Genomic DNA, 25368 nt, shown 5'->3' on the forward strand with positions numbered 1-25368 from the left:
AATGAAAGAAATGTTTGAAATAGTCTGCTAAGACACTGTCCATACTCCATAATCCGGTTGGTTATTAACTTAACGCTTGTCAGTTAGATAGAGCTCATAAACATAGGTTAAAGTCCCTAGTCAGAATGTTCACTGTTTGTATGCCCTAAAGTATGCAAACAATAATAATTTGATTTCACATTCGTTTGAAAAGAAGTTGTTGAATAGTGATATGTTGTATCGTTTTTTCGTTTGTGTTTACTTTGTTTTTATTGAATTTTTAATGTGATGTGGTCTAGAAATGTTGGTATTAATTTTATTCGATCAGGCGTTAAAAAATACCTCGAAATCATGTATCATATTAATAAAAATGTTTTATTACTTATACTATGATATGCAATAAAGCAAGTGCAACACAGAAAAACTCTTGCATCTACCCTTCCAGATGGAATACAAGGAGGCCAAATATCTCAAAATAACTCTTATATTGAGTACTACAAATTATGTAAATTTCATGTTTTTATCACAAAGTGCACGATTTTGTTGCTAACCCTCCCCAGCCTTCAGCATTACAGAAGCTTATAAAATAAAACAAATTAGAGGTAATAGCAGAAAAGCTTTTATTCTTAAAAAAAGATTTTTATTGCTGCAAACTCAAGAGTTCTGCATAACTGCCTTTCAATTGAACAAGTTCCTCATGTGTCCCTTGTTCAATTACCCGCCCATTTTCTACTACACAAATCATATCTGCATTTCGTATCGTCGCCAATCTCTGTGCAATCATTATACAAGTTCTTCCACAACTAGCCCCTTCCAAAGCCTCTTGAACTAATTTTTCACTTTGCATATCCAATGCAGATGTTGCTTCATCCAATATCAATATTTTAGGATTCCTTATAAAAGCTCTAGCTATAGCTATTCGTTGTTTTTGTCCACATGAAAGTTGAGATCCTTTGCTACTAAGTGACGTACTATAGCCTTGTGGTAAGCTTACAATAAAATCATGAATATTCGACTTCTTAGCTGATTCAATTATTTCACTTATTGGAATGGTTTCACGAAAGTTATCACCATATGCAATATTTTCGGCTATAGTCCGATCGAAAAGTACTGGTTCTTGAGATACAAAACCAATTTGTGATCTAAGAGTATCAATTTGATAGTCATGTGTTGGCACTCGGTTAAAGGTTAAAGATCCAGAAGTGGGGTCATAGTAACGAAGTAATAATTGAATACAAGTTGATTTCCCACAACCTGATGGACCAACTAAAGCTACGGTAGAGTTTTTCGATATCTTGAGGTTGAATTCCTGCAAAATTGGATTCATTCTTCGAGTTGGATAGTGAAAACCAATATTCTTGTAACTGATGTCGAATTGTTTGTTCTGAAAAATACCAAAAAATGTAATCGAGAAACTTTGAGAAGCTTTAAAAAACTTACAGAATTTTCAATCTTTCGTTTCTCCGGCGAGTTTAATCGATTTAAGGTGAGGTCAAAAAGTTTCAGAAGCCTTTTCATTGATATACTAGCTTCATTAAAATCCGGCGCATAGGCAAATGCCTGTCCCAACATCCAAGTTCCTAACTGCAGGGCCTCAGAAATTCTAAGAAAACAAATTTTTCAAAGCTTTCAAGAACTGCAATAGCTTTTTAATCTTACTTGATTATATTTTTAAACTCCATTTTACCATCTGCAACCATTAAACCACCATAGAACAGTGATATACCAAAGACGATACATTGTGCCGCATCTCCAAATCCAAAAACAATACCTCGGAAACGGGTTTTCTGTCTTGAAGCTTCATCAGCTAAATCAATCAGCTTGGTATATCGTTCCAAAACATACTTTTCCTGGCCCAAACTATTTATAGTTCGTATGCTTGCTACTGACTCGACTGCAATTTGAGAAGCCTTTTCCATAGCTAACCTTTCGTCTTCAGAACTTTTCTCTGTGTAATTTGATTCAAATAAAATCGAACCAATTACAAAAGGAATCATTACAAGAGTGACTAAGGTAAGGTTCCAAGAAAGTACCAATGACATAATTGTGGCAATCATAAGTGTTGCACCTGATTGAATCACTATTCCAAGTCGTGATCCAGTAGCCTAGAACAAAACAAACTTCAATGAAATAGGGTTAAAAAGAATTCAAGACCTACCCTTTGAACACTGGAACAATCCCCACTCAAACGGGAACACAAAGCTCCAACAGAATTTTTTTGATCATCAAAGTATTCCACATTCTGTGAAACAATCGATTTGAACGCCATCTGTCGGAGTCTTGACGTAAGATTTGTACCAGCTATATTCAGCATATAAATCTGAAGAAAGCTAGCCAAACCAGCAAGGATTCCAATTCCAATCGAAACCATGACGATGGTGTTGGATTTCTCCTCAAAACCGTTATCTATGTTGGACAGAAACTGAAAGTTTGTTAGTAAGTAACCTAAAGTTCTGATCCAAAGCTTACCCCAATATATTCCCCAAAGTAATTTGCCCAAACTACTCCAGTTGATCCCTGTAATATGGCAGATAAAGACCCAACGAAGAGGTATTTCCATTCTAGAGAATTGAGGTTCACAAATTTCTTGAAGAAGTACTTGCTTCCGGCTTGAGTTTCCTTTTCTGGAAGCTTAACTTTTTCTAAAACTTCCGAATCAAGGTTCTTTGGCGTAGTTGATGACTCTTTTTCTTGGGGCTTCCAAGTCTCGTAGCTTCTTTCCGAGGCATTCATCAATCCAAAATAAAAGCCTTTTAGTTTAATCAGTTCTTCGTGACTTCCTTGCTCCATGACAGTCCCGTCCTTAATAAAAACAATCAAGTCTGCATTTCTAACTGTCGCAAGTCTATGAGCTACCATAAGAGTTGTTCTACCTTTTCGAGCAGCTTCTAGAGCTTTGTGTACTAATTTTTCGTTATTTGGATCGAGTGCCGAAGTGGCTTCATCAAGAAGTAATATTTTTGGATTTTTAACCAATGCCCTAGCTATAGCTATTCTCTGTTTTTGACCTCCGGAAAGTGTAGAACCTTTTTCTCCAACCATTGTTTGATACCCGTTAGGAAGTTTAACTATGAAATCATGACAATAAGCTTGTTTGCAAGCTTCTTCGATATCTTCAAAAGTAGCCAAAGGATTTCCGTATCGAACATTTTCTTCGATCGAAGCTGAAAACAGTACAGGTTCTTGGCCTACAACTCCTATTTGAGACCTCAACCAGCCTATATTTAATTTTCGAACATCGAATCCATCCAACTCCACAGACCCTTCTTCAGGGTCGTAGAATCTTTGAAGCAATTGAAGACAGGTGGTCTTCCCACAACCGGAGGGTCCAACAAAAGCCACTGTTTGACCAGCTTTAATTGATACAGTAAGACCTCTCAAGACGTTTACATTCGCTCGAGATGGATACTTAAAATGAACTTTATCAAACTTAATTGTTCCCTTGAACTTCTCAGGCCTTAAACCTTCTTCACTGAAAGGATCAATAGCAGTCTTTCGATCTATTATTGAAAATATCGATTTGGCAGCACTTTTTGCTACTCCAAATGCTTCCAAATGTGGCATTGCGAAACCAACACTTTGAGCTTCTAAAATAATGCCCAATAATAGAGCCAATAAAACTGCTGGAGGTTCATTACTTCCTTTGGAAATTGCCAACTTCGCTGCATAGAATAAACCCATAGAGAAACAAATGTAAATTACAATCCACATGGTCCCAGCACATATTCCACAATAGAGACCTTTACGATGGCCAGCTTTAACAGCTGATACTAATTGCTGGTTATAGCGATCAATTTCTTTCTTTTCTCCACTAAATGCAAAAACTGTTCGAATTGCACCGATCACTTCTTCAGCAATTGAACTTGATTCACAATAGCTTTTCAGTTCTTTCTCTGTGAGGGTGCTTTGAATTTTTTCAACAAAAATTGTTGAAATGATGATAATGGGACAACAAATCATTATAATGAGAATTAGATTCCAACTGAAGAAAAATGACAAAATCATGGTAATAACGAAACTCATAATGAGATTGGTGAATATGGCAACTTTTTCTCCAATTCCTTCTTTCAGTTTTGAAAGGTCTCTAATGTTAATGATGAAGAAAAATAATGATATAAGAAAGAGAAATTTTATGTAGATGAATACAATCACCGTACTCTGTCATTTTGCTGGCAAAATTACTGTCCGAAGTTGTATCATACCAGGATATGTCTTGACGAAGAAGTGAGGCAAGGAATTGTTTTCGTATCCGATTGATCTGAAAATTGGAATAGAAGAATTAGAATAAAATCAAATCTTAAATGACACAATCAAGAAATCTTTTTGTATTTAGAAATATACAATTTCTGCACCATCATGCAATACTCAAACATGTTCGATCGTTTTTTTAAGTATTGAGCTACACATGTTCGAAAAAGTATTGGTAGCAAACAATTGATGGAATATTTTTGTTCGAGCGTCCAAATTCGATAGAACATGTTTGATCATACTTGTTCAATCATACTAGTTCGATCATACTTGTTTGCCCATTTAAAAGTTTGCATTTTCCAAAAGCTAGAAAAAAATTACCTGTTTAACAGCGATTCTATTAAAAATATCGACAGAAGCAGCAAGTAAAATCCATTCCAAAATAGCTCCTATAAGACTTGCTATAAAAAATGCTAAAGCATCTTCTTTGAGTGCTGACATGTTGTCTTCTTTACTTGCATTAGTTCTGAAAAAAATAAGTTTTTAATGAAATTAAAAGAAGAAAAAAATAATAACTTCGTACAATATTCTTCCACCTCCGAATAACTTCAAAATCGACGTTTCGGATGATGTTCCTGTGCGAGTGTGCCTTTCGATTAGTAGCAAATGAAATTCACCACCATTCACCAGAGAATATGGAATTCCAAAGGAAGAAAGTGTCGATAGTATTAAACCAAGTGCGATAAGAAGCTTCTCGGTAATTGTTGAAAATCGATACTGGAGACAAAAAAAAAAAAATTTTAAGACTTTCGACCCAGCAATGAGATATAAAAGTTTTTATTAATATCTATCTACTTACCAATTGAAAATATTTGAGATTTTTTGCACAGTCATCTTCAGTGATTTTGTTGCTCTCAGTACTGTGTTATAATAAATCTAAATATCATAATTAGATGCATAATATTGATAGACTAATGCCTTACCATTTCGTAGGAGGTTCATCTTCGAGTTTTCTATGTGTAGGAATTTTTGTTGGGATTTGGTTTCTCTTTTCTGATAGCTGAATATCATATTTCTTCACTGGCATCTGGTTTAGAGATAAATTGAATTAAAAATGAAAAAAATATATAAGACAAAAAAAATTTTTGGAGCCTCTATTAAAAATACGATAACTTTTAAGATCAAAAGTTTTTATTTAAACACAGGCGTCTTTACTGAAGCATTTAAGGAGCTTTAATTTAATTTAAGGAAAAAAAAAGTTTGCAAGAATTTTTTAAAGATAAAAGTCTCCAAATGAGTATTGAGTAAAGAAGATGCTAGGACTCACAATAGAGATTATACTATAAACGGCGGCCGTAGTTTAATGCATTTTTACCAGTTTTATAGTGGAAATTGACTTATTTTTATTTGGAAAGTTTTTAAACACCTAAACTTACAAGAAGTTTAAAAAAAATAACGTTTTTACCACAAAAAAAATCAAAAAAATATGTTCAACCCGCTCTGGATAGTTTTGTTAAGAATTGATCCATCAGAATGGTGAGACTTTATTTGCATATTTATCTTTGATAAAGTTTGAACAAGTTCAATTTTTGTACGTATATATGTATAACCTGAGAAAAGTAAAATAGTATACCTATTTTAACCGTTTATTTCAGTTTAAAAAAAAAAGTTACACATACACCACAGTGAACGATTTAATTTGATCAACAAAATTGGGTATTTTTTGTCCGTAACTTATATTTCTCAAACTTAATAACGATGAATTCTTCAGGCGAATCACTAGTATGAAGCAGATACGTTGGAGAGTTTTGTAATCCTTGGCCATCGATGATATAAAGACAGAAAAAATATCGCAAAAAACGATTTATATTTTGTTGTTCCGAACAAAAGTGGAAAGTTGAAATTTCAAAAACATTCCAAAATCTATGTATTATTAAACGGGAATGATTTTTATTTTCACCAACTTGAGTGAGTTGTAAGCTCAGTAAGTTAAAATTGTTTTTTTTTTTTTTTTTTGAAAAATGGGACTTAAATCCCCAAATTTTGGAGAGGTAGCATTTAAGTAAAAATTTTATAGAATTGATTTCACTCTTTAGAAAAAGTTTGTGTCAGACTCCTTCCTATAAAAAGTGAAACCTATAACTTCAGCATTCTGGCTGCTGCACGAAGAAAATTGGTGAGGTAAATAAAAATAAGTACTCGTTTTTTTTTTTATGTGAAAAAATCAGTAACATTGTAAATATTTTCTGTTTTTTTAGTAACAAAAATTTAAAATAAAAAAAAAAAAAAAAATTATTTAAGCAGTTTTTGAGAATTTGTGGGCAAAAATTTTAAGAATTTTTGGTTTAGAAATTTTGATAACATAAAACCCAATAATCAAAATGAAATATGAACTCGTGCATTTTATTTAACCCAAAAAAAATACTTGCCTTAAATATTAATATTAATATTTAAAAATAAGAATGATAGAAATATGTTTTAACAAAGAAGTATCAATCCTATAACTTATATAAAAATAAATACAACTTTACCTAGACCTCGGGTGGTTGCTGGTGGTTTATAATAAAAACTGAGGCATACTGACCGTAAAATTGAAGTACCTACTTATATTCTGAAGTATTTTTTTTTTTTTTTAAACAATACAAAGTATTAATATTTATTATTTCGCATGGGAATTTAAAATTTGAATTAAGGTTGCGTAATTACTTATTAAAAAAAATATATACTGTTCCATTTTTTAATCAATATATTTAAACAACACGGAGTTCCATAGATACGTATGATAAAATGAAGTTTAAAAAAATTATAAGTAGAAACAAAATCGTGTTAATTGAACATCAATTTCGCATCATGTGTCATGTCTTTATGTCATTTGATCTATTTCTTGAGATAAAAGCTAATATTTCTGTCTCTTTCATTGGCCTCCGAAAGTCCTTCCGAATTTATCAATCGAATGAATCAATAAATTTTTAAAAAAATAAACTAATTTAATTATATGCAATTAAAGATCAAATGATGCGATTTCCAATAAATCGTATCAAAATTAAAGTGATTATTAGTTTTTCGTGATTTTATGCACGAATTATTTGGTTCCATTTACATGTTGATTGATTTTATTACTAAAATTATTCTATGGTTAATTACACACGTTAGGGTGATAAATGTTTTTGAATAAAATTATTTTTTATTCATTCAAAACTTAATTTGAACATCAAAATTTCTGGTTTAATTCTTGTTTGTCGAACAAACAAATGAATGCAGAAGATGTATTAAAATCGATGACGCGATGCAGTAAAATTTAAAATTTTAATATGGAGGTGGGAAATTTCGATGACCGAATTCTTAAAAAATCAACTTTGTTTTATGATACAAATTTCATGCTCAAATGTTCGCTTTAGCCATAATTTGTCGGCTCATGAACGGGCAGATCACAAAAATGTATATTTTTCAATTTACCGAAAAACCCCAAAAATTAGTATTAGAAAAACTTTAATCGAAATGGTGGTGATCTCTTTAAAACGACTTTAGGAGTCTAGAAATAGTATCAATGTGAATGATATATTATTATACTAAGATAGTAGGTCTTAAATAAATCAAATATAACTTTAATTCTTATGGGGCAGAGACCGATTTCTAAAAAAAATGCTTTTATGCACCTCCGAAACACTTAGGCCATAAGTAATTTTTTCTTTTGTTTTTGTTGTAACTTTTTTGATAAAACTCTTTATTACAGCCATACTTAGATAGTATAGTGAGTAAAAATACCCAAAAAATGCAATATTATGAGTGTAAGACTACATTATTTATTCACATTCTAAGAGCGTTCCCGGAAATGACGTTTTGACCTTAATTTATTTTTATTTTTTATTTTTTATGTAACAAAGTAAAACGAAATATGTTTGAGATTATATTGTAGTGGCCTCGATTTTTTATCATAATATCACTAACAAACTTAAATTTCAATCTAGCTATACCGCAAAACAAGCGTTCCCGGAATGACGGTTAATTGATGTACGGTACTTAAAAATGAAACTAAAACACTAGTTTCTAACATACATTTTATATATTTATTCATAAAAAAAAGGTGTGGAGTGATAAATCTACATAAAATTTACTTCAAAAACTGCTTGCAGCACCCTTTTGTACGTTAGATGATTAAAATATTGATACATTAATAAATGTTGGTTTTATGCCTCATTTTTTTTGGGACAACTTTTATCAATGTAAAAAAAATAACAAAACTTAATTTTTTTTTGTAAGAGATGTACCAATTAATAAAGAGTATTGGGTATATGTAGTGTTAAGAAAATAAATACTCAAAAATAACTTTTATGTGATTTTAAGCCATTTGATTTTCAGTTTGTGAGTTATGGACATGTCCGGGAACGCTTTTTTTGGGTATATTAAATGCAATAAAAAAGAAATGGAAACTTTTCTAACCGAAACAAAAAATATATTCTTAGATGCGTGCCAACTATTTTAATTGGTAAATGAGAAAAAAAGCTTTAAATAAATGTTATTTTGATTTAAAAAAAAGCCTGGACATCAAATTTTCCACCTCCATGATTTTGACCCGTACACACTTCTGCTCTAAAATGTTTTAATTTTTGAAAAAATGTTCAAAATTATATAATATTTTCATCATTTTTAGCACCAATGTATCCACGCTCCATTTAAAATAGTCATTCAAAAGAAGAAATTTAAAAATTTGTATACGTTTTGATAAATTTTATTGTGTACTTTCATTATAATTTATAGACCTTAAGGGGGGAAATCCCTCTGGACTACACCTTTTTCAATATTTTTTTATGAAAAACTGAAAGCACTTATTTAATTTATTTTTTTTTTTTAATGAAAAATAAAAATTAGAAATCAAAAAAAACGAAAAAAACCATGTTTTTTTTACAAAGAAGTAGTTAAAAAAAATATTTACTGTACAAATTTTATTCAACTTATGTGTTGTGGCCAATAAGTTAAGGAGTAATTTGCTTTAAACTTCAAGTCGATAGCTTCATTAGTTTTTGAGTTACATTGCACGGCGGCGCGGAAAAAAACTAGTTTCGAAAAAAATGCGTTTAAAGTTTTCGTGTTCGTATAATGGTAGGTTCGGAGCGCATTGGTTTCGGGACTATCTAGGCATTTTTGAGGCTTCATTCAAGGCTAAGACCACTGAAAATAGTTTCTTCGGTTGATAAATAAATTTACTACGCAAAAAAAAATAATGCAAAAATAAAAAATTCCAGAGGGATTTCCCCCCTTAAAGACTTGGTTAAATTACACTGTTATTACAAGAGTTTTGTTGCCGGAACAAATATATACTTTTCTAAAGGTTTTCGGTGTGCTGAGCTCGAATCCGAAGTCAGATCCCGTTTTAGAAATTTTACCGTTAGAAAATCTTTTTTGAGTACTTCGGACCTTATTCTTTTATATAGGTAAGGAAAATTGTTTTATCATATTTAGTAACTGTTTTTCATCTTTCAAAATATCTTTATTATTGCCCGAGATATCTTAAAATGAAGTTAGTGGGTTTGGCTTCATATATAATAAAGGAGATAATGGCGTTATAAAATTTCTAAGGTAGACATAAAATGCCAAACAACTGAGGATTTCTCGGGTAGTAAAAAAGATCTCGAAAAGATTTAAACAAGTCTTGAAAGACAAAAAATCTTATGGAAAAAAAATGGAAAAAATAAGGTCTGAAGTACAGCATTTTCTAACGATAATGTTTCAAAAAAGGGAGCTGATTAATTTTTTGCGACTTCGGATTCGAGTTCAGCACACCGAAAACCTTCAGAAAAGTATATTTTTATTTCAGCAACAAAAAAACAGTTAAATTTTGTTAACCAGTGCTATCATAAAACCCGGAACTGAAACACAAGTAGCTATCAATTTTACAATTGAAGTCATAAAATGACAACTTACTTTTAATTTTATGAATAGATTTATTTTACTAACAACAAAACTGGTTATATCGTTAAAACAAGATACATTCAACAAAATTAAAAAAATATTATTCAATATTTTAAATTTTAATACACAAACTGCAGTAAAAAGTAAGACATTTTTAGACACGCTTAAGCAAAAAAGATCTAACCACACTTAACGCACTGCGATAAACAAAAAATGTCCGGTAACCTTTCCGACGACCACTCGAGTTCAAAATGTAAAAAATAATATCAATCAAACTACCGCTTCTGCTCCAATAGACCGATATGAGAGCGTCTCCATTGAATAACTAATAAAATAATTACTGTAATTTAATTAATATTGCTCACTATCAAGTCAAGAATGTTAATTTTACATCCCAATTCATCCGATGCAGCGTAGTGTCGTCGTCGTCGCTTAGAATTAATCGTGAATCGTGATAGAACTTTACCACAAGAAAAAATCCCCACAATTGTTGTTAAACAATGCAGCAATGTTTTTATGTTGTATAGATGCAACAAATATGCCAAAAAGGTATTTTTAGAAACTTTTTTCGTTTTCTTTTTGTAAACATGCCAAAGTGTCTAAATTGTATTACCTGGTGCAAGAAATTATTTTTATTTAAAGGAAAACTATTTTTGAGTAAAACTTTTGATTTTTAATAATAAAGTGCATCACTGAATCACACGTTCCACAGCCTCTTATACACCCATTTTTTTTGATGAGTTGAATTATGTGTGAGAAAGGTATCATAAAAGCTGACATAAATTTGGTTAATTTTTCAAACTTGATGAAAAAGTTTGGTTTGTTTATAAGAACTAAGAATCTAAAGAAACTATAAAATTGTCTTGAGTGAAAGGGTGTTTTTTTTTTTTTGACGTGATAACGTCTTATAGATCGATGAACCATGGCAGCCACCACAAAAAAGTGACGCCATTTTCTAACGTTACACTCTCGCACTTTCGCAGTCCGGCAAAAAATTTCAATTCAAAATTAAAAATAAACTATTTGTTCTGACCAGAATCAGACCTGGGTTGCGAGAACGACTTACTTATGGTGGTTGCGGCTTCGGCTGCGACTGCTACTTCGACTTGATGATGGATGTTATATTTTTTGTTGTTTTTTTTTTTCTTTTATTTCTCTTCTTGTTGTGTTGTTCTTATCCCTTTTGTTTCTTGTTTAATAAAAACAACTTTTATTTAAATTTTTTGTTAATGCTTTCTGTTTTATTTTAATTGTTGGGTTTTTAATAATTTAATTTTTTTTACAAACAAAAAAAAGATGGGGCGAACTTGTGCCGATGAATGTTCGAGAAAGAATGCCATTCAAGATTGAATGGTTGAAATAGAAAAAAAAGAAAGGAAGGGCAGCCAACTGCCCGCCACAAAATCATCGACGAAAAAATATTTGGTGATGCCAAACATTATTTCGTCGATGATTTTATTTAAGGGTACGTTAACATTACTGCCCCCCCTTGGCGTAAATCGCCAAAGAGATTTTAATTAAGATTGATGAAAGAAAAAATGAAAATTATTTTTTTGGCGTGAAGCGCCCAAAGCAAATTTAGGAAAAAAGAGTAAGTATAAAGTTCTAATTATAAATTGAAAGGCATATACAGGGTGTCCCACAGTCACCGCCCCAAATGAAAACCATGGATTCCTGAGGTCATTTTATGTCGAAAAACTTAAGAGGTAGTTTTCTCGTTTTCGTCACGTTTTCGAGTTACCACGGTTTTTATGATTTTTGCTCTCTTGATCTTTAACTGGCCTTATCTTTGCCAAACTACGTTTGATTTGCAATATTTTTTTTACAACCAATCAAGAATTTACTACAGTTTAAGTTTGTCTCAAAACTTTTTTTCTGCGGACAACCGTTTCGCCACAATTTTGCATCAAACACAATTTTCTTCGTTTTTAAAGTTGTTTCTTACACTTTCATATCATTTTAGTCAAAAAAACACGTAAATGAGTATTAATTTTTTGTGCTTTTTATTAAAGCCCAGTTTATTTTCATAAAAAAAAATAAGTTTTATTTCATAAAAAAGGCTACTGAAAGTAATTTTAAAAAAAATAAACAAACTGAGTGAATTAAAAAAACAATAATTTTTAAATAAAAAATTAATTTAAATGAATTAAAGACTTTTTCTGAGCTATTGTGGTTAAGAAAAGAACAAATAGATAAAGCTCAGAAAAAGTTTTAATTCATTTAAATTATTTTTTTATTTAAAAATTATTTTTTTTTTAATTCACTCAGTTTGTTTTTTTTTTTTTAAATTACTTTCAGTAGCCTATTTTATGAAATAAAACTTAATTTTTTTATGAAAATTAACTGGGCTTTAATAAAAAGCCCAAAAAATTAATACTCATTTACGTGTTTTTTTGACTAAAATGATATGAAAGTGTAAGAAACAACTTAAAAAACGAAGAAAATTGTGTTTGATGCAAAATTGTGGCGAAACGGTTGTCCGCAGAAAAAAGAGTTTTGGGACAAACTTAAACTGTAGTAAATTCTTGATTGGTTGTAAAAAAAATATTTCAAATCAAACGTGGTTTGGCAAAGATAAGGCTAGTTAAAGGTCAAGAGAGCAAAAATCATAAAAACCGTGGTAACTCGAAAACGAGACGAAAACGAGAAAATTAACTCTTAAGTTTTTCGACTTAAAATGACCTCAGGAATCCATGGTTTTCATTTGGGGCGGTGACTGTGGGACACCCTGTATATAAAAAAAATAATTTTTTGGAAAAAAAGAGATTTTATATACTTATTTCATAGGCAAAAGACAAAGTTTTACAACTGGCCGGCTAATTTCGCCGAGTTGCGTGCGAAGCGTCGCCACTCTCACTCTTCCGTCAGGGCCGGGGTGTACATTTACAACACGCCCAAGGCGCCATTCAGTGGAAGGAAGATTTTCGTTTTTTACAACTACTAGGTCATTTAACTTGATATCTTCTTGAGGCGATTGCCACTTATGTCTCTGATGAAGTTCTTTAAGATACTCGTCTTTCCATCGACGACAGAATTGTTGTTGGAGGCATTTAACTTTTTCCCATCGATTGATGAGGGACAAATTGGCATCAGCCAGATTATACTCAGGGAATGCTAAAAGTGGACTACCGCGTAAAAAGTGACCCGGAGTTAAAGCCAATAGATCCGAGGAATCATTGGACATTGACGAAATCGGACGTGAGTTTAAACATGCTTCAATGCGAGCTAATACTGTTGAGAATTCTTCAAATGTTAGTTTTGAACTGGTCCCCAGTTTCCGAAGGTGACTTTTGCAACTTTTTACACCAGCCTCCCAGAGACCCCCCATATGTGGAGCACCTGGAGGAATAAAATTCCATTTAAGGCCTTGCACACCATAAGTGGATTGAGTTTCTTGTGGAATTGAACTAATAAATTTTTTGAACTCTTTGCGTAAAATCACATCAGCCCCAGCAAAATTGGTACCGTGTTCCGAATATATTTCTTTAGGTAAACCGCGTCTTGCTACAAATCGTGCAAATGCAGCCAAGAATGCTTCAGACGATAAATCACTAACGGCCTCAAGGTGAATGGCCTTAGTCGAAAAACAAACGAAGACACAAGCATAGCCTTTGCTCATGCGACAATTTCTTGCATTGAAAGTTTTAATTACAAAAGGGCCGGCGAAATCTATCCCTGTAAAAGTAAAGGGCGGGGAAAAAGTGCATCGTTCAGGTGGTAAAGCAGCCATCAATTGCTGGCTCAACACCTTTTTTTGAATGACACAGATTTTACAGTTGCGTATACAGAATCTTATGAGGTCTTTTAGTTTTGGAATCCAAAAAGCTTGTCGGATAAGTCGCAACATCAAGGAATTGCCACCGTGCAATGAAATTTCATGAATAAATTGAGTGAGGAGAAACGAATATCTGGAACTATGAGGGAGAATTAGTGGGTGTCTTTCGTTATAGGAAAGATCTGACTGGGAGAGTCGACCGTTGACCCTAATGAGATGATTTGAATCTAAGAATGGATTAAACGAAATAAGTGAACTTTTTTGGAGAATGGGTCTACCTTCCATTAAGAGAGAGTGTTCCGTTGAATAGTAATTTCTTTGAGCTTGCAGTATCAAACGATTTTGTACAAACTGCATTTCTTGAGGAGTAATGCATTTTGAAGTGTACTTTTTGGTGTTTCTTTTGGATAATTTAAAGTAAAAACGGAATATGTAACAAATGACACGCATAGCGCGAGGTAAAGATGAAAAGCGATCAAGAATGTCTTCTGAACGTTCTTGAACTATCAAGGAAACAACTGGTTTTTCCTCGAGGTCTTCGGCAAGGGGTTCGATAGGAGAGATTACTGGCCAAAGGGAGAGAGGTTGGCAGAGCCAAGAGGGGCCATTCCACCAAAAAGTGTTACGCATCAAATCTGAGGCCATTAAACCACGAGTGGCTAAATCAGCTGGATTTTCGGCTGATTTCACGTGTCTCCAAGTGATGTTTCCCACATTTTCTAAAATTTCGCTAGTACGATTTGCAATAAAAGTTTTCCAGACACAGGGTGGTTTCTTAAGCCAAGCTAATACGATTGACGAATCGGTCCATAAAAAGGTCTGGTATGCGTGAACAGGAAAACTTGAGACGTAAATTTTTACCATTTTTGAAAGTAGAAGTGCCCCACACAACTCAAGGCGTGGCAAAGACACAGATTTAATGGGTGAAACCCTTGATTTTGCACAGAGCAAGTGAGAAGAGAAAGTTCCGTTAGACTGACGAACGCTTATGTATAAAGTGGCAGCATATGCCTTTTCTGAGGAGTCACAGAAACCATGAAATTGGACTTCTGACGAGGGTGAATAGTTTACCCAACGGGGTATTTCAATTTGTTTTATGTCATTTAAAGATTCCGCAAAGTTTTTCCAAATTTTAAAGGAGTCGGATTCAAGAAGATCGTCCCAGTCAGTATGCTCTGCCCAGACTCGCTGCATGAGCATTTTTGCAACTATGACAACGGGAGCTAACCAACCTGCAGGGTCAAAAATACGGCATATTTGAGAAAAAACTTCTCGTTTAGTGGGAGTTTCGGGTAAAACTATTGGTTGAATGGAAAAGTAGAAATTGTCCCCCTTGGCATTCCAACGTATCCCTAAAGTTTTCGTATTACTGTCAGTGTCTAGTTTCAAAAAATTTTCATTCAAAATATGTTCTCGAGGTAAATGTTCGAGTAAACAGGGAGTATTAGAAGTCCACTTTCGGAGTGGAAATCCTGCTGAATCGAGAAGACTGATAAGTTCAGATTGAGCTTTTTTAGCAGAATGAATATTATGACCGCCGGACAAAACGTCATCGACATAAAACTCTGACTGAAGAATTTTTGACGCAAGAGGGAAATCGGTTTTTCCAATTTTTGACAATTCCAGTAGGGTACGGATAGCCAAGTAGGGGGCGCAATTTACGCCAAATGTCACTGTGAGGAGTTCGTAATCTTCAATTTCCAAGTGCGGGGAAGTGCGGAAAAGAATTCGTTGAAAGGGAGTGTCCCGAGGGTTGACCAGAATTTGCCGGTACATTTTTTCTATGTCCGCATTGAACACATATTTATAGAATCGCCAGCGAATGATTAACGATGATAAGTCTTGTTGTAAAATCGGGCCAGGATACAATAAATCATTTAAACTGACACCGTTTGACGAGGCATTGGACGCATTGAAAACGACACGTACTTTCGTCGAAGTACTTTCTGGTTTTATTACCGCGTGATGCGGTAAATAAAATGACTTTACTTGACCTTCTTCAATACGCTCCAATGGAGTAACCTTTCGCATGTGATTTAGAGAAAGGTACTCAGAAATGACTTTTGAATATTGGGATTTCAAATTTTCTTTTGAGGCTAGAGATTTTTCAGTCCTAGAAAACTGTTTAAGGGTAATAAACCTGGAGTGACCTAAACCGGTCTTTGAAGTTTGCGGCTTAAAAGGAAGTCGGACAACAAACCTGCCATCAGCGCGTCTGAAGGTGGTGGTTTTATACAGTTCTTCACAGAAACAGTCTTCTTTAGAACGAATAATTGTAAAGGGCAGTTCTTCTAATTCCCAGAATCTGCGTACTTCATTATTACAGTTGCATGACTTGGTTACTGTTATGTTGAATGATTGAAACGACTCTGGAATTGGCCCTGACAATATCCAACCGAACATAGTATTTTGGGCGAGTAGTGAGTTAGAAATGTGTTTAATCCCATTACGGATGATGGATGGGTACAGATCAGCACCAATCAGAAGATCCACCTGAGAGGACTTATTAAACGTTGGATCGGCCAATGGAAGACCTTCAAAAATGGTAGGATCTACTACCGAGAAAGATGAACTTGGGAGGTTGTTAGTGAGTGTTTTAAGAACAATGGCCTTTGCTGAAATAGTTACTTGAGGGGAATTAGCTGAAGTGATTGAAAAAGAACAAAGTTTCTTTGAAGAGATAGAGAGATTTCCACTGATTCCAGAAATATTTGTATTTCTGTCGATATATGGTAAATTCAGACGTTTTTGAACAGCTGCCGAAATGAAGGATACTTCGGAACCTGGATCAATGAGCGCCCTTACAATATGGACTGTTTCCAGTCCGACTATACTCACTAAGGCAGTAGCCAAAAGAATCCTTTTCCTAGACGTCACCATGAAATTTTGATATGTAGCTTGAGGAATGAAAGGTTGCGAAGAAGCAGATATTTGAGAGTTTTGTACCGCTTGCGGTTGAGAAGTGGACTGTAGATTTAAGTTTTGATTTTTAACTGGAGTGGGATTGTTGGCAAGATGCAGAAGTGTATGGTGTCTTTTCTTGCAAAACCTGCAAGAATATTTGCTTGAACAAGTAGCCTTTTGATGACTGGTTCCTAAGCAATTATTGCACATCTTCTTTTCTCGAACTATTTCGATTCGGGATTGGATTGGCAATGCCGAGAATTTAGGACACTCATAAATTGTATGCTCTGCCGAGCAAATTTTACACTTAGTTCCTCCCGCCTTCGCAAGAAAAGTATTGACTTTGCTAGGCTTTTGAAAATTGTTTTTCTTGGTGACTTGGAAATTTTGCGATATGGGTTTTGAAGAAGTGGTATCTGAAATAGATTCTAAGGTCTGGAATCGTGAATTTAGGAATTTGTCTAATTTGTTCCAAGTTGGTACTTTTGTTGGATCTTCTAAAGATTGTTCCCAAAGAGATAATGTGGTTTTAGGCAGCCTATTGCAACAGGCGAACACAAGGATTGGGTCCCAATTTGTGGTATCGACTTGGTGAGCTTTAAGTGCGGCTAGAGAATCATTAATTTTACTTTGGAGGGTTCGAATAGATTTTGCGCTCTCTTCATGAACTGTAGGCAAGTTAAAAATGTTTTTGACCTGGTTGTTAACAAGAATACGAGTGTTCTCATATGTGGCACGCAAAGCTGCCCAGGCAAGTGCAAAACTAGCATTTGTTAAAGGAAACTGACTGACAGTCCTAAATGCCTCGTCTCTTGTCTTACAACGAAGATGGAATAGTTTTTCCACTTCACCTAACTTAGGGTGTTGAATATAAACCGCATCGAACATGTCGCGAAATGCAGGCCAAGAGATATAATCACCATGAAACACATCGGTATCGCATGGTGGTAATTTAATACAATGAGAAGACCCGGATTTCTGTGTGACAGTTGTAAACTCTTTAACTACCACAGGTTCAGGTTTGAGTTTGTTTTGGAACTCAAGAAACAATCCTAAGCAATTAACATAAGTTTTATTGCTGTTTCGGTACTTTGATTCTATTGCATCAATATCGAATGGTTCTTCCTCAAGAGTAGGGACATAACGAGCGCATTGAGCATAATTCTCTTTAACATTTTTCCATAAATCTTTGAGCTCAGATATTCGTGCCTCTAATGTCGTAATTGAATGGCTGGTTTCAGGCACTTCCTTTGACGAAGCATGAAATTTGACAAGCAAATCTGTCGCAAAAATAAAATCGTCTAATTTTGACATGATCGAGAACAAGAGACGTTGCGATTTCAGAATTAATTTGAAAAAACTTTCAAAAAATAGTTCAAAACAAAAGAATTTTTCAAAATTTTATTGAGAAAACACAAGGGTTCTCAAAAGAACCTTGAAAATAAAGAGCGACTGGGTGAAAACGTTAGTAAATTTTTGCGTTTTCAGAATTGATTTGAAAAAACTTTCAAAAAACAATTCAAACAAAAGAATTTTAAAAATCTTATTGAGAAAACACAAGGGTTCTCAAAAGAACCTTGAAAGTAAAGAGCGACTGGGTGAAAACGTTAATAAATTTTTGCGTTTTCAGAATTAATTTGAAAAAACTTTCAAAAATCAATTCAAGCAAAAGAATTTTTCAAAATTATATTGAGAAAACACAGGGGTTCTCAAAAGAACCTTGAAAATTGAGCGACTGGGTGAAAACGTTAATAAATTTTTGCGTTTTCAGAATTAATTTGAAAAAACTTTCAAAAAACAATTCAAACAAAAGAATTTTTCAAAATCTTATTAAGAAAACACAAGGGTTCTCAAAAGAACCTTGAAAGTAAAGAGCGACTGGGTGAAAACGTTAATAAATTTTTGCGTTTTCAGAATTGATTTGAAAAAACTTTCAAAAAACAATTCAAACAAAAGAATTTTTCAAACTCTTACTGAGAAAACACAAGGGTTCTCAAAAGAACCTTGAAAGTAAAGAGCGACTGGGTGAAAACGTTAATAAATTTTTTGCGTTTTCAGAATTAATTTGAAAAAATTTTCAAAAAACAATTCAAACAAAAGAATTTTTCAAAATCTTACTGAGAAAACACAAGGGTTCTCAAAAGAACCTTGAAAATAAAGAGCGACTGGGTGAAAACGTTAATAAATTTTTGAGTTTTCAGAATTAATTTGAAAAAACTTTCAAAAAACAATTCAAACAAAAGAATTTTTCAAAATCTTATTGAGAAAACACAAGGGTTCTCAAAAGAACCTTGAAAATAAAGAGCGACTGGGTGAAAACGTTAATAAATTTTTGCGTTTTCAGAATTGATTTGAAAAAACTTTCAAAAAACAATTCAAACAAAAGAATTTTTCAAAATCTTACTGAGAAAACACAAATGTTCTCAAAAGAACCTTGAAAATAAAGAGCGACTGGGTGAAAACGTTAATAAATTTTTGCGTTTTCAGAATTAATTTGAAAAAACTTTCAAAAAACAATTCAAACAAAAGAATTTTTTTTAAATCTTATTGAGAAAACACAAGGGTTCTCAAAAGAACCTTGAAAATTAAGAGCGACTGGGTGAAAACGTTAATAAATTTTGCGTTTTCAGAATTAATTTGAAAAAACTTTCAAAAAAACAATTCAAACAAAAGAATTTTTCAAAATTTTATTGAGAAAACACAAGGGTTCTCAAAAGAACCTTGAAATAAAGAGCGACTGGGTGAAAACGTAAATAAATTTCAGCTTAATTTTCAGAAAAAATATTTGAAAAGTTTAAAGAAATGCACAAGTTCCAAAAATAATAAAAAAAACTTTTCAAAGAGAGTTCAAATAAGTTTAAATTCTTAAAATAATTTATCAAAATTTGATTTACAATTTTGTTAGAAAAAAATTCCAGAGAATTATCGAAGAGTTGCAAAATTCAAGAAAAACTATTTAAAAAAAACTATCTGATATGATTCGAGAGTTCACAAAGGAGCATTTGAAAATCGTAGAAAAATATATTTATATTTTTTAAAGAGCAAAAGAAATGTCCCAAAGGAACCTGACGACCAGCTCAAAACTTGATTGAAGAGAAAAAAATTTGAACCGTTCAAATATAAATCGAATAGAAAAAAAAACCAACGCGTGATGTTTACTGTAAACTAAAATCACAGTTGCAAAACTGTTTTATGAAATGACGCCAGCCAATAAATGCCAACGACAAACAAAATGCACCGTTGCTGGGAGCACGAGTAGCACAAAAAACCGAGTACAGTTGGTTCTCATAAGAACCTATGTAAAAGAAAATGACTTTTTGAAAATGCAATGAGAGTTTTTTTTTTTTTTTTTTTGTAAGATTTCAAGTCAAATGACTTAAAAAAAATTAGCAATACCGCGATATGAGACCGAAAGAGATAGAATGCGACGCCAACTTTAATTTATACTTTTACCGTTGAAAAAAACTACAAAAATCCAATATTGTATGTATATACATATACATATGAATGTAATATTTAATAAAAAAAAAGCCTTTCAAATTATAGAAAAAACTTCAACTCACCCTGTACAGTTTTTTGTTGAACTTTAATTTTTAGGTTGATTTTTTGTTGACTGATGCTTCTTTCTTGATGACTTCTTTCTCTATGAATGATGATGGTGCTCCCTCGTTGCGCCAATCGAGGCAATGGCGATACAAAAATTTTCCAGCTTCTCTGGCGTCTTTTTGTGGCCCTCAAAAGAGCCTTTTAATTATAGGCGTGTCGTCATCAAAAGCGACGATTAAATATGTGTCCAGCACTTTTGTGAGTGCACGTGTGGTCGCAGCTTAAGCGTTGGAGCACAATTATCTGGCTCGTTTGGACCAATGTTCTGACCAGAATCAGACCTGGGTTGCGAGAACGACTTACTTATGGTGGTTGCGGCTTCGGCTGCGACTGCTACTTCGACTTGATGATGGATGTTATATTTTTTGTTGTTTTTTTTTTCTTTTATTTCTCTTCTTGTTGTGTTGTTCTTATCCCTTTTGTTTCTTGTTTAATAAAAACAACTTTTATTTAAATTTTTTGTTAATGCTTTCTGTTTTATTTTAATTGTTGGGTTTTTAATAATTTAATTTTTTTTACAAACAAAAAAAAGATGGGGCGAACTTGTGCCGACGAATGTTCGAGAAAGAATGCCATTCAAGATTGAATGGTTGAAATAGAAAAAAAAGAAAGGAAGGGCAGCCAACTGCCCGCCACAAAATCATCGACGAAAAAATATTTGGTGATGCCAAACATTATTTCGTCGATGATTTTATTTAAGGGTACGTTAACACTATTAGAGATACAAAAATCTTCTATAGCTTATTTGAAAGATAATAACCTAAAGCTTAATATAAATGAAGGATTTTTAAAAATTCCGTCATTTAATAGGGTAAACAGGGGTAAAACGGAAAGATGAAATTTGGGCTAAAATCTAAACGCGAAATTGTAGAGAATTGATTTTGTTTGCTATAGATATATGAGATTAATTTAAGAATAACTGCATTTAAGAAAAAATTCTAAAAAAATTTGAAACTAAGCTATAACGTTTTGTTTGAACGTTGTGCACGTGTTGTGGCTATGACAAAATGATGATTTTGGGTAAAGGAATTTTTTTTTGGTGAAAGATGACGGAAAAAAAACTTAGCCGTTTACTACGGATTTTTTTCCAACACTCTGCGTTTCGAAATATGAATTTTTTAAAAACATCTTGTTTTTTAGGGGTATTTTTCGGTAGTTTTTGATTTTTAGCTCTTTTTTGGAGCGTTCAAAAAATAAAGGACATGTAGGTTTTGGCTTTATGCATACATGTGAAAAAAATTGGAATCGTTTAGTGAGTTTTGACTGAATAACGGGAGAAACAAGTTTAAAAAAAAACACGTTTTTTGACCGTTTTGATAGACCATGACCACGACTATGTGAGAAGTACCGTAATCTCAGTCTGGAAATTCGACATGGTTGACTTTAAAAAATTCTAACTTCTCTTGTAGGCATCTTTGAAATGAGATTGATACGTCATATGAAAGGTGAAATAATAAGCTTTCACATGGTATATATTTTTTATAGGTTGTCAAACAAAAAAATTGATTCCATAGCCTGAGAACATAAAAATAAATGTTTTTTTTTGCTTTTTTTTAATGAAATTTGATCGAGTTCAAAAAATTCTAGCTCTTTTTGTAGATGTCTCATAGACCTGATCTATATATATATATTGAGCTAAGACCATAAGCTTTCAGATGGTATAAAATATAGGCCGTTAGGGAGAAAAATAGAATTAATGACGTGAGAAGATAAAAATACATGTTTTTTTGCTTTTTTTGATGAATATGATTGTTTTCAATAAATTATTTTCATACTTTTTGCGCATTGTAAAAATTTAAAAATGGTTTTATTCTTAAGAAGAAATACTTGGCTTTTAAATTGCATAATTTTTTTTTTTTGTAAGCTTTTAAAATTAAAAAATTAATATAATGAGAAAATAAAAAAGGTACTTTTTTTATTATGATTGTTTGAAATAAGTAAACGCTTCAATTGACTAATTTTAAATAAAAGCACACAACCTGTTTTCTGACGACGTTATCACGTAAAATCATCGTCCGTAAACCGGCTTTACAGACAACCTCTTTTTTAAGAAATGATGAAATTCCGAATTAGTTCCACAAAAACTGGGAAAAAAATGTTTCACCAATAAAAAATTGGTACAAATGTTTCATTTTTACAGAAACCAAGAATCTTAGCAATGCATTAAAATAATTTAGGTGAAAGGGTGTTTTTTTGAGTCCGATAAAATCAATGGTAGATATAAAAGGTATTCTACGAAATTTATTAAATAAGTTGTCTTTCCCATGGGAATTACGAATGAAATAAGTTTATATGTTTTTTCATGTGAAAGGGTGTTTATTTTATGTGTAAAGAAAATGTGGGTATATTGGAAAAAGTAAGTACATAATAATAATGGTATTCTATTGAAATTCAGCAATTATGTTACTTTTGAGACTAGAAACAAGAATCTTAAGTGTCTATAAGAATATCATGGTTAAAAGTGAAAACAAAAATGATGGGCCACCTTAATGAAATTTGGTGAAAACTATAAATTTGAAAAAAAAATTAAGTGGAAAGGGCGTTTCTTTCGAAGATACAGTAAAAACTTTTATTGGTCACAAAAAGCTAATGATTCATTTAATTTTTGTTTCGATGACAAATTGAACGTTTATGCTTAAGTTCTTCAACGTTGACGAGGAATCTAAAAAATCAGAGATCTTACAAATGGATCTAGTTGTTCTTCAGTTAAAATGCTGTAACTAACACGACTTAACAACTTATCAACAATCATTTACTTAACGAAAATTTACTCTATGAAGAAAAGTTGTAATGAATCAATGAAAAAAAGTGGTACAGACGTTTCACATACCATGTTAGGAAATAATAAAATACATAAGTTCATCGAAATATTTTGGGCTAAAGTAAGAAAGAACACTTCTGTTCTGAAATATTTCCATTACACCACTTACAAAATGTATGAATTTTTGTAAGGTTGGGGTCGAAATTCTGTATGGAATAAAATTCGGATTTCAAAATTCTGTATTCCAAATTTCTGTATTTTAAAATTCTGTAAATTCAAAATTCTATATTTTAAAATTCTGTTAATTCAAAATTCTGTAAAAACAAAATTCTGGATTTCAAAATTCTATATTCCAAAATTCTGTAAATGATAAAAGAACAATTGTTTTGATAATAAATTTTTTTATTCAAATACAGAATTTTGGTCATACAGAATTTTGGAATGCAGAATAACGACCCGTTCCCTTTGTAAAGTTGGGGTCGAAATTCTGTATGGGCCAAAATTCGGAATTCGAAATTCTATGGGAGCGGGTCATAATTCTGCTTGTCAAAATTCTGTACGACAAAATTCTGTGGGGTCAAAATACTGTAATACCATAATTCTGTACGTCATTATACTGTAAATACAAAATTCTGTACGTATCAACAAAATACTGACATGCAAAATTCTGTTTTGTAAAATTCTGTACGGCAAAATACTGTATATCAAAATTCTGTAAAAATGCTGTAAAAAATATCGTTTTGATAATGTAAAAAAGTGCGCGCGCATTTTTTTACATTATCAAAACCATATTTTTACAGCATTTTTACAGAATTTTGATACACAGAATTTTGATGTACAGAATTTTGAAATACAATATTTTGACCAACCAGAATTTTGCTATACAGAATTTTGACTTTCAAAATTTTGTTCGTACAGCATTTTGCACATACAGAATTTTGACATACAGTATTTTGGCATACAGTATTTTGAATACAGAATTTTGCAACATAGAGAATTTCGACCCCAACCCGCTTTTTATATAAATGCTGTAACTAACGCGACTTAACAAATTATCAACAATCATTTACTTTACGAAAATTTACTCTATGAAAAAAAAAGTGGTAATGGATGAAAATTTTGTACAGACGTTTCACATACCATGTAAGGAAATAATAAAATACATAAGTACATCGAAATATTTTGGGCTAAGGGTGTTTTTTTTTTAGCAAGAAAGAACACTTCTGTTCTGAAATAGTTCCATTACACCACTTATAAAATGTATGAATTTTTGTAGGGTTGGGGTCGAAATTCTGTATGGACCAAAATTCGGATTTCAAAATTCTGTATTCCAAAATTCTGTATTTTAAAATTCTGTAAATTCAAAATTCTGTATTCTAAAATTCTGTAAAAACAAAATTCTGGATTTCAAAATTCTGTATTCCAAAATTCTGTAAATGATAAAAGAAAAATTATTTTGATAATGAAAAAAGTGCTCACAATGACATACCCTTAACACCAAAATACGAGTAATATTTAGCCAAGAATCTTCATTATGTACTGTACATATTTCATCAAATTGTTTTTTGTTATTTTGTACCTATTTGTGTTTTTGTAAGGTAAGGGTTTATTTCTCTTTTTTTTTTGTAAGGTCTTTTATTGCCATTTGCTGACACAAAACTGAAATATTTAAGTAGAACATAAACTCATATTTCGTAATTTTTATTCTGCGTAGACTGTCACATTAGGTTTTATGTAGAACATAAATCCTTAAGTTTCGTTTTAGCAAACGGCTCTTATACACTGTCATACTTAATTTGTTAATTGAATATAAATTGTTCAACAGGCAAGATAAAAATGTATAAGTTTGGAATATACAGAATTCCAAAAAGCAGAATAATGGATTTGCAGAATTTTGAAAACAGAATTTTGGATTTGCAAAATTTTGAAATACAGAATAATAGAAAAGCAGAATAATGGAATACAGAATTATGTTCATACAGAATTTTTTATTCAAATGCAGAATTTTGGTCATACGGAATTTTAGAATGCAGAATAACGACCCGTTCCCATTTTTGTACCTAAACTTAATAAAACTATGAATTTTTTTAAATATATTGTCTTAACCATAGAACCAAGAAAACAAAAGAGCATATATGAACATTTCTGAAAGTGTTGCTTTTTTTTACTTTAAATAAAATTTTGGTTTCAAAGCATACAAGTTGAGATAGCCAAGATCGAAAAATTGCAAAAAAAAAACCATTGA

At 32.2% G+C, this 25368-nt stretch overlaps 2 protein-coding genes across 5 annotated transcripts; both read right to left on the minus strand.

Moving 5' to 3' along the window:
* Nucleotides 1–593: 593 nt before the first annotated feature.
* On the minus strand, nucleotides 594–21068 carry LOC129921043 (multidrug resistance protein homolog 49-like). 4 transcript variants are annotated; one of them, XM_056002670.1, is made up of 11 exons: nucleotides 20320–21068; nucleotides 5151–5254; nucleotides 5027–5087; nucleotides 4751–4944; nucleotides 4549–4693; nucleotides 4137–4237; nucleotides 2449–4063; nucleotides 2138–2401; nucleotides 1639–2084; nucleotides 1420–1582; nucleotides 594–1363 (listed from the first exon to the last, which is right to left on the minus strand). In XM_056002670.1, exons 2-11 carry the CDS (start codon nucleotides 5252–5254, stop codon nucleotides 620–622), a joined length of 3837 nt encoding a protein of 1278 aa, XP_055858645.1. In that variant the 5' UTR covers nucleotides 20320–21068; the 3' UTR covers nucleotides 594–619. The 4 variants fall into 4 exon arrangements, with proteins under 4 accessions (XP_055858645.1, XP_055858646.1, XP_055858644.1 ...); XM_056002671.1 differs by lacking the exon at nucleotides 20320–21068 and adding an exon at nucleotides 11144–11696; XM_056002669.1 differs by lacking the exon at nucleotides 20320–21068 and adding an exon at nucleotides 10443–11696.
* On the minus strand, nucleotides 12854–18070 carry LOC129912000 (uncharacterized). The gene has a single exon (XM_055990087.1). It carries the CDS (start codon nucleotides 18068–18070, stop codon nucleotides 12854–12856), a length of 5217 nt encoding a protein of 1738 aa, XP_055846062.1.
* Nucleotides 21069–25368: the final 4300 nt, after the last annotated feature.

This window comes from Episyrphus balteatus, chromosome 1 (genome assembly GCF_945859705.1).
Source record: "Episyrphus balteatus chromosome 1, idEpiBalt1.1, whole genome shotgun sequence".
Lineage (NCBI taxonomy): Eukaryota > Metazoa > Arthropoda > Insecta > Diptera > Syrphidae > Episyrphus > Episyrphus balteatus.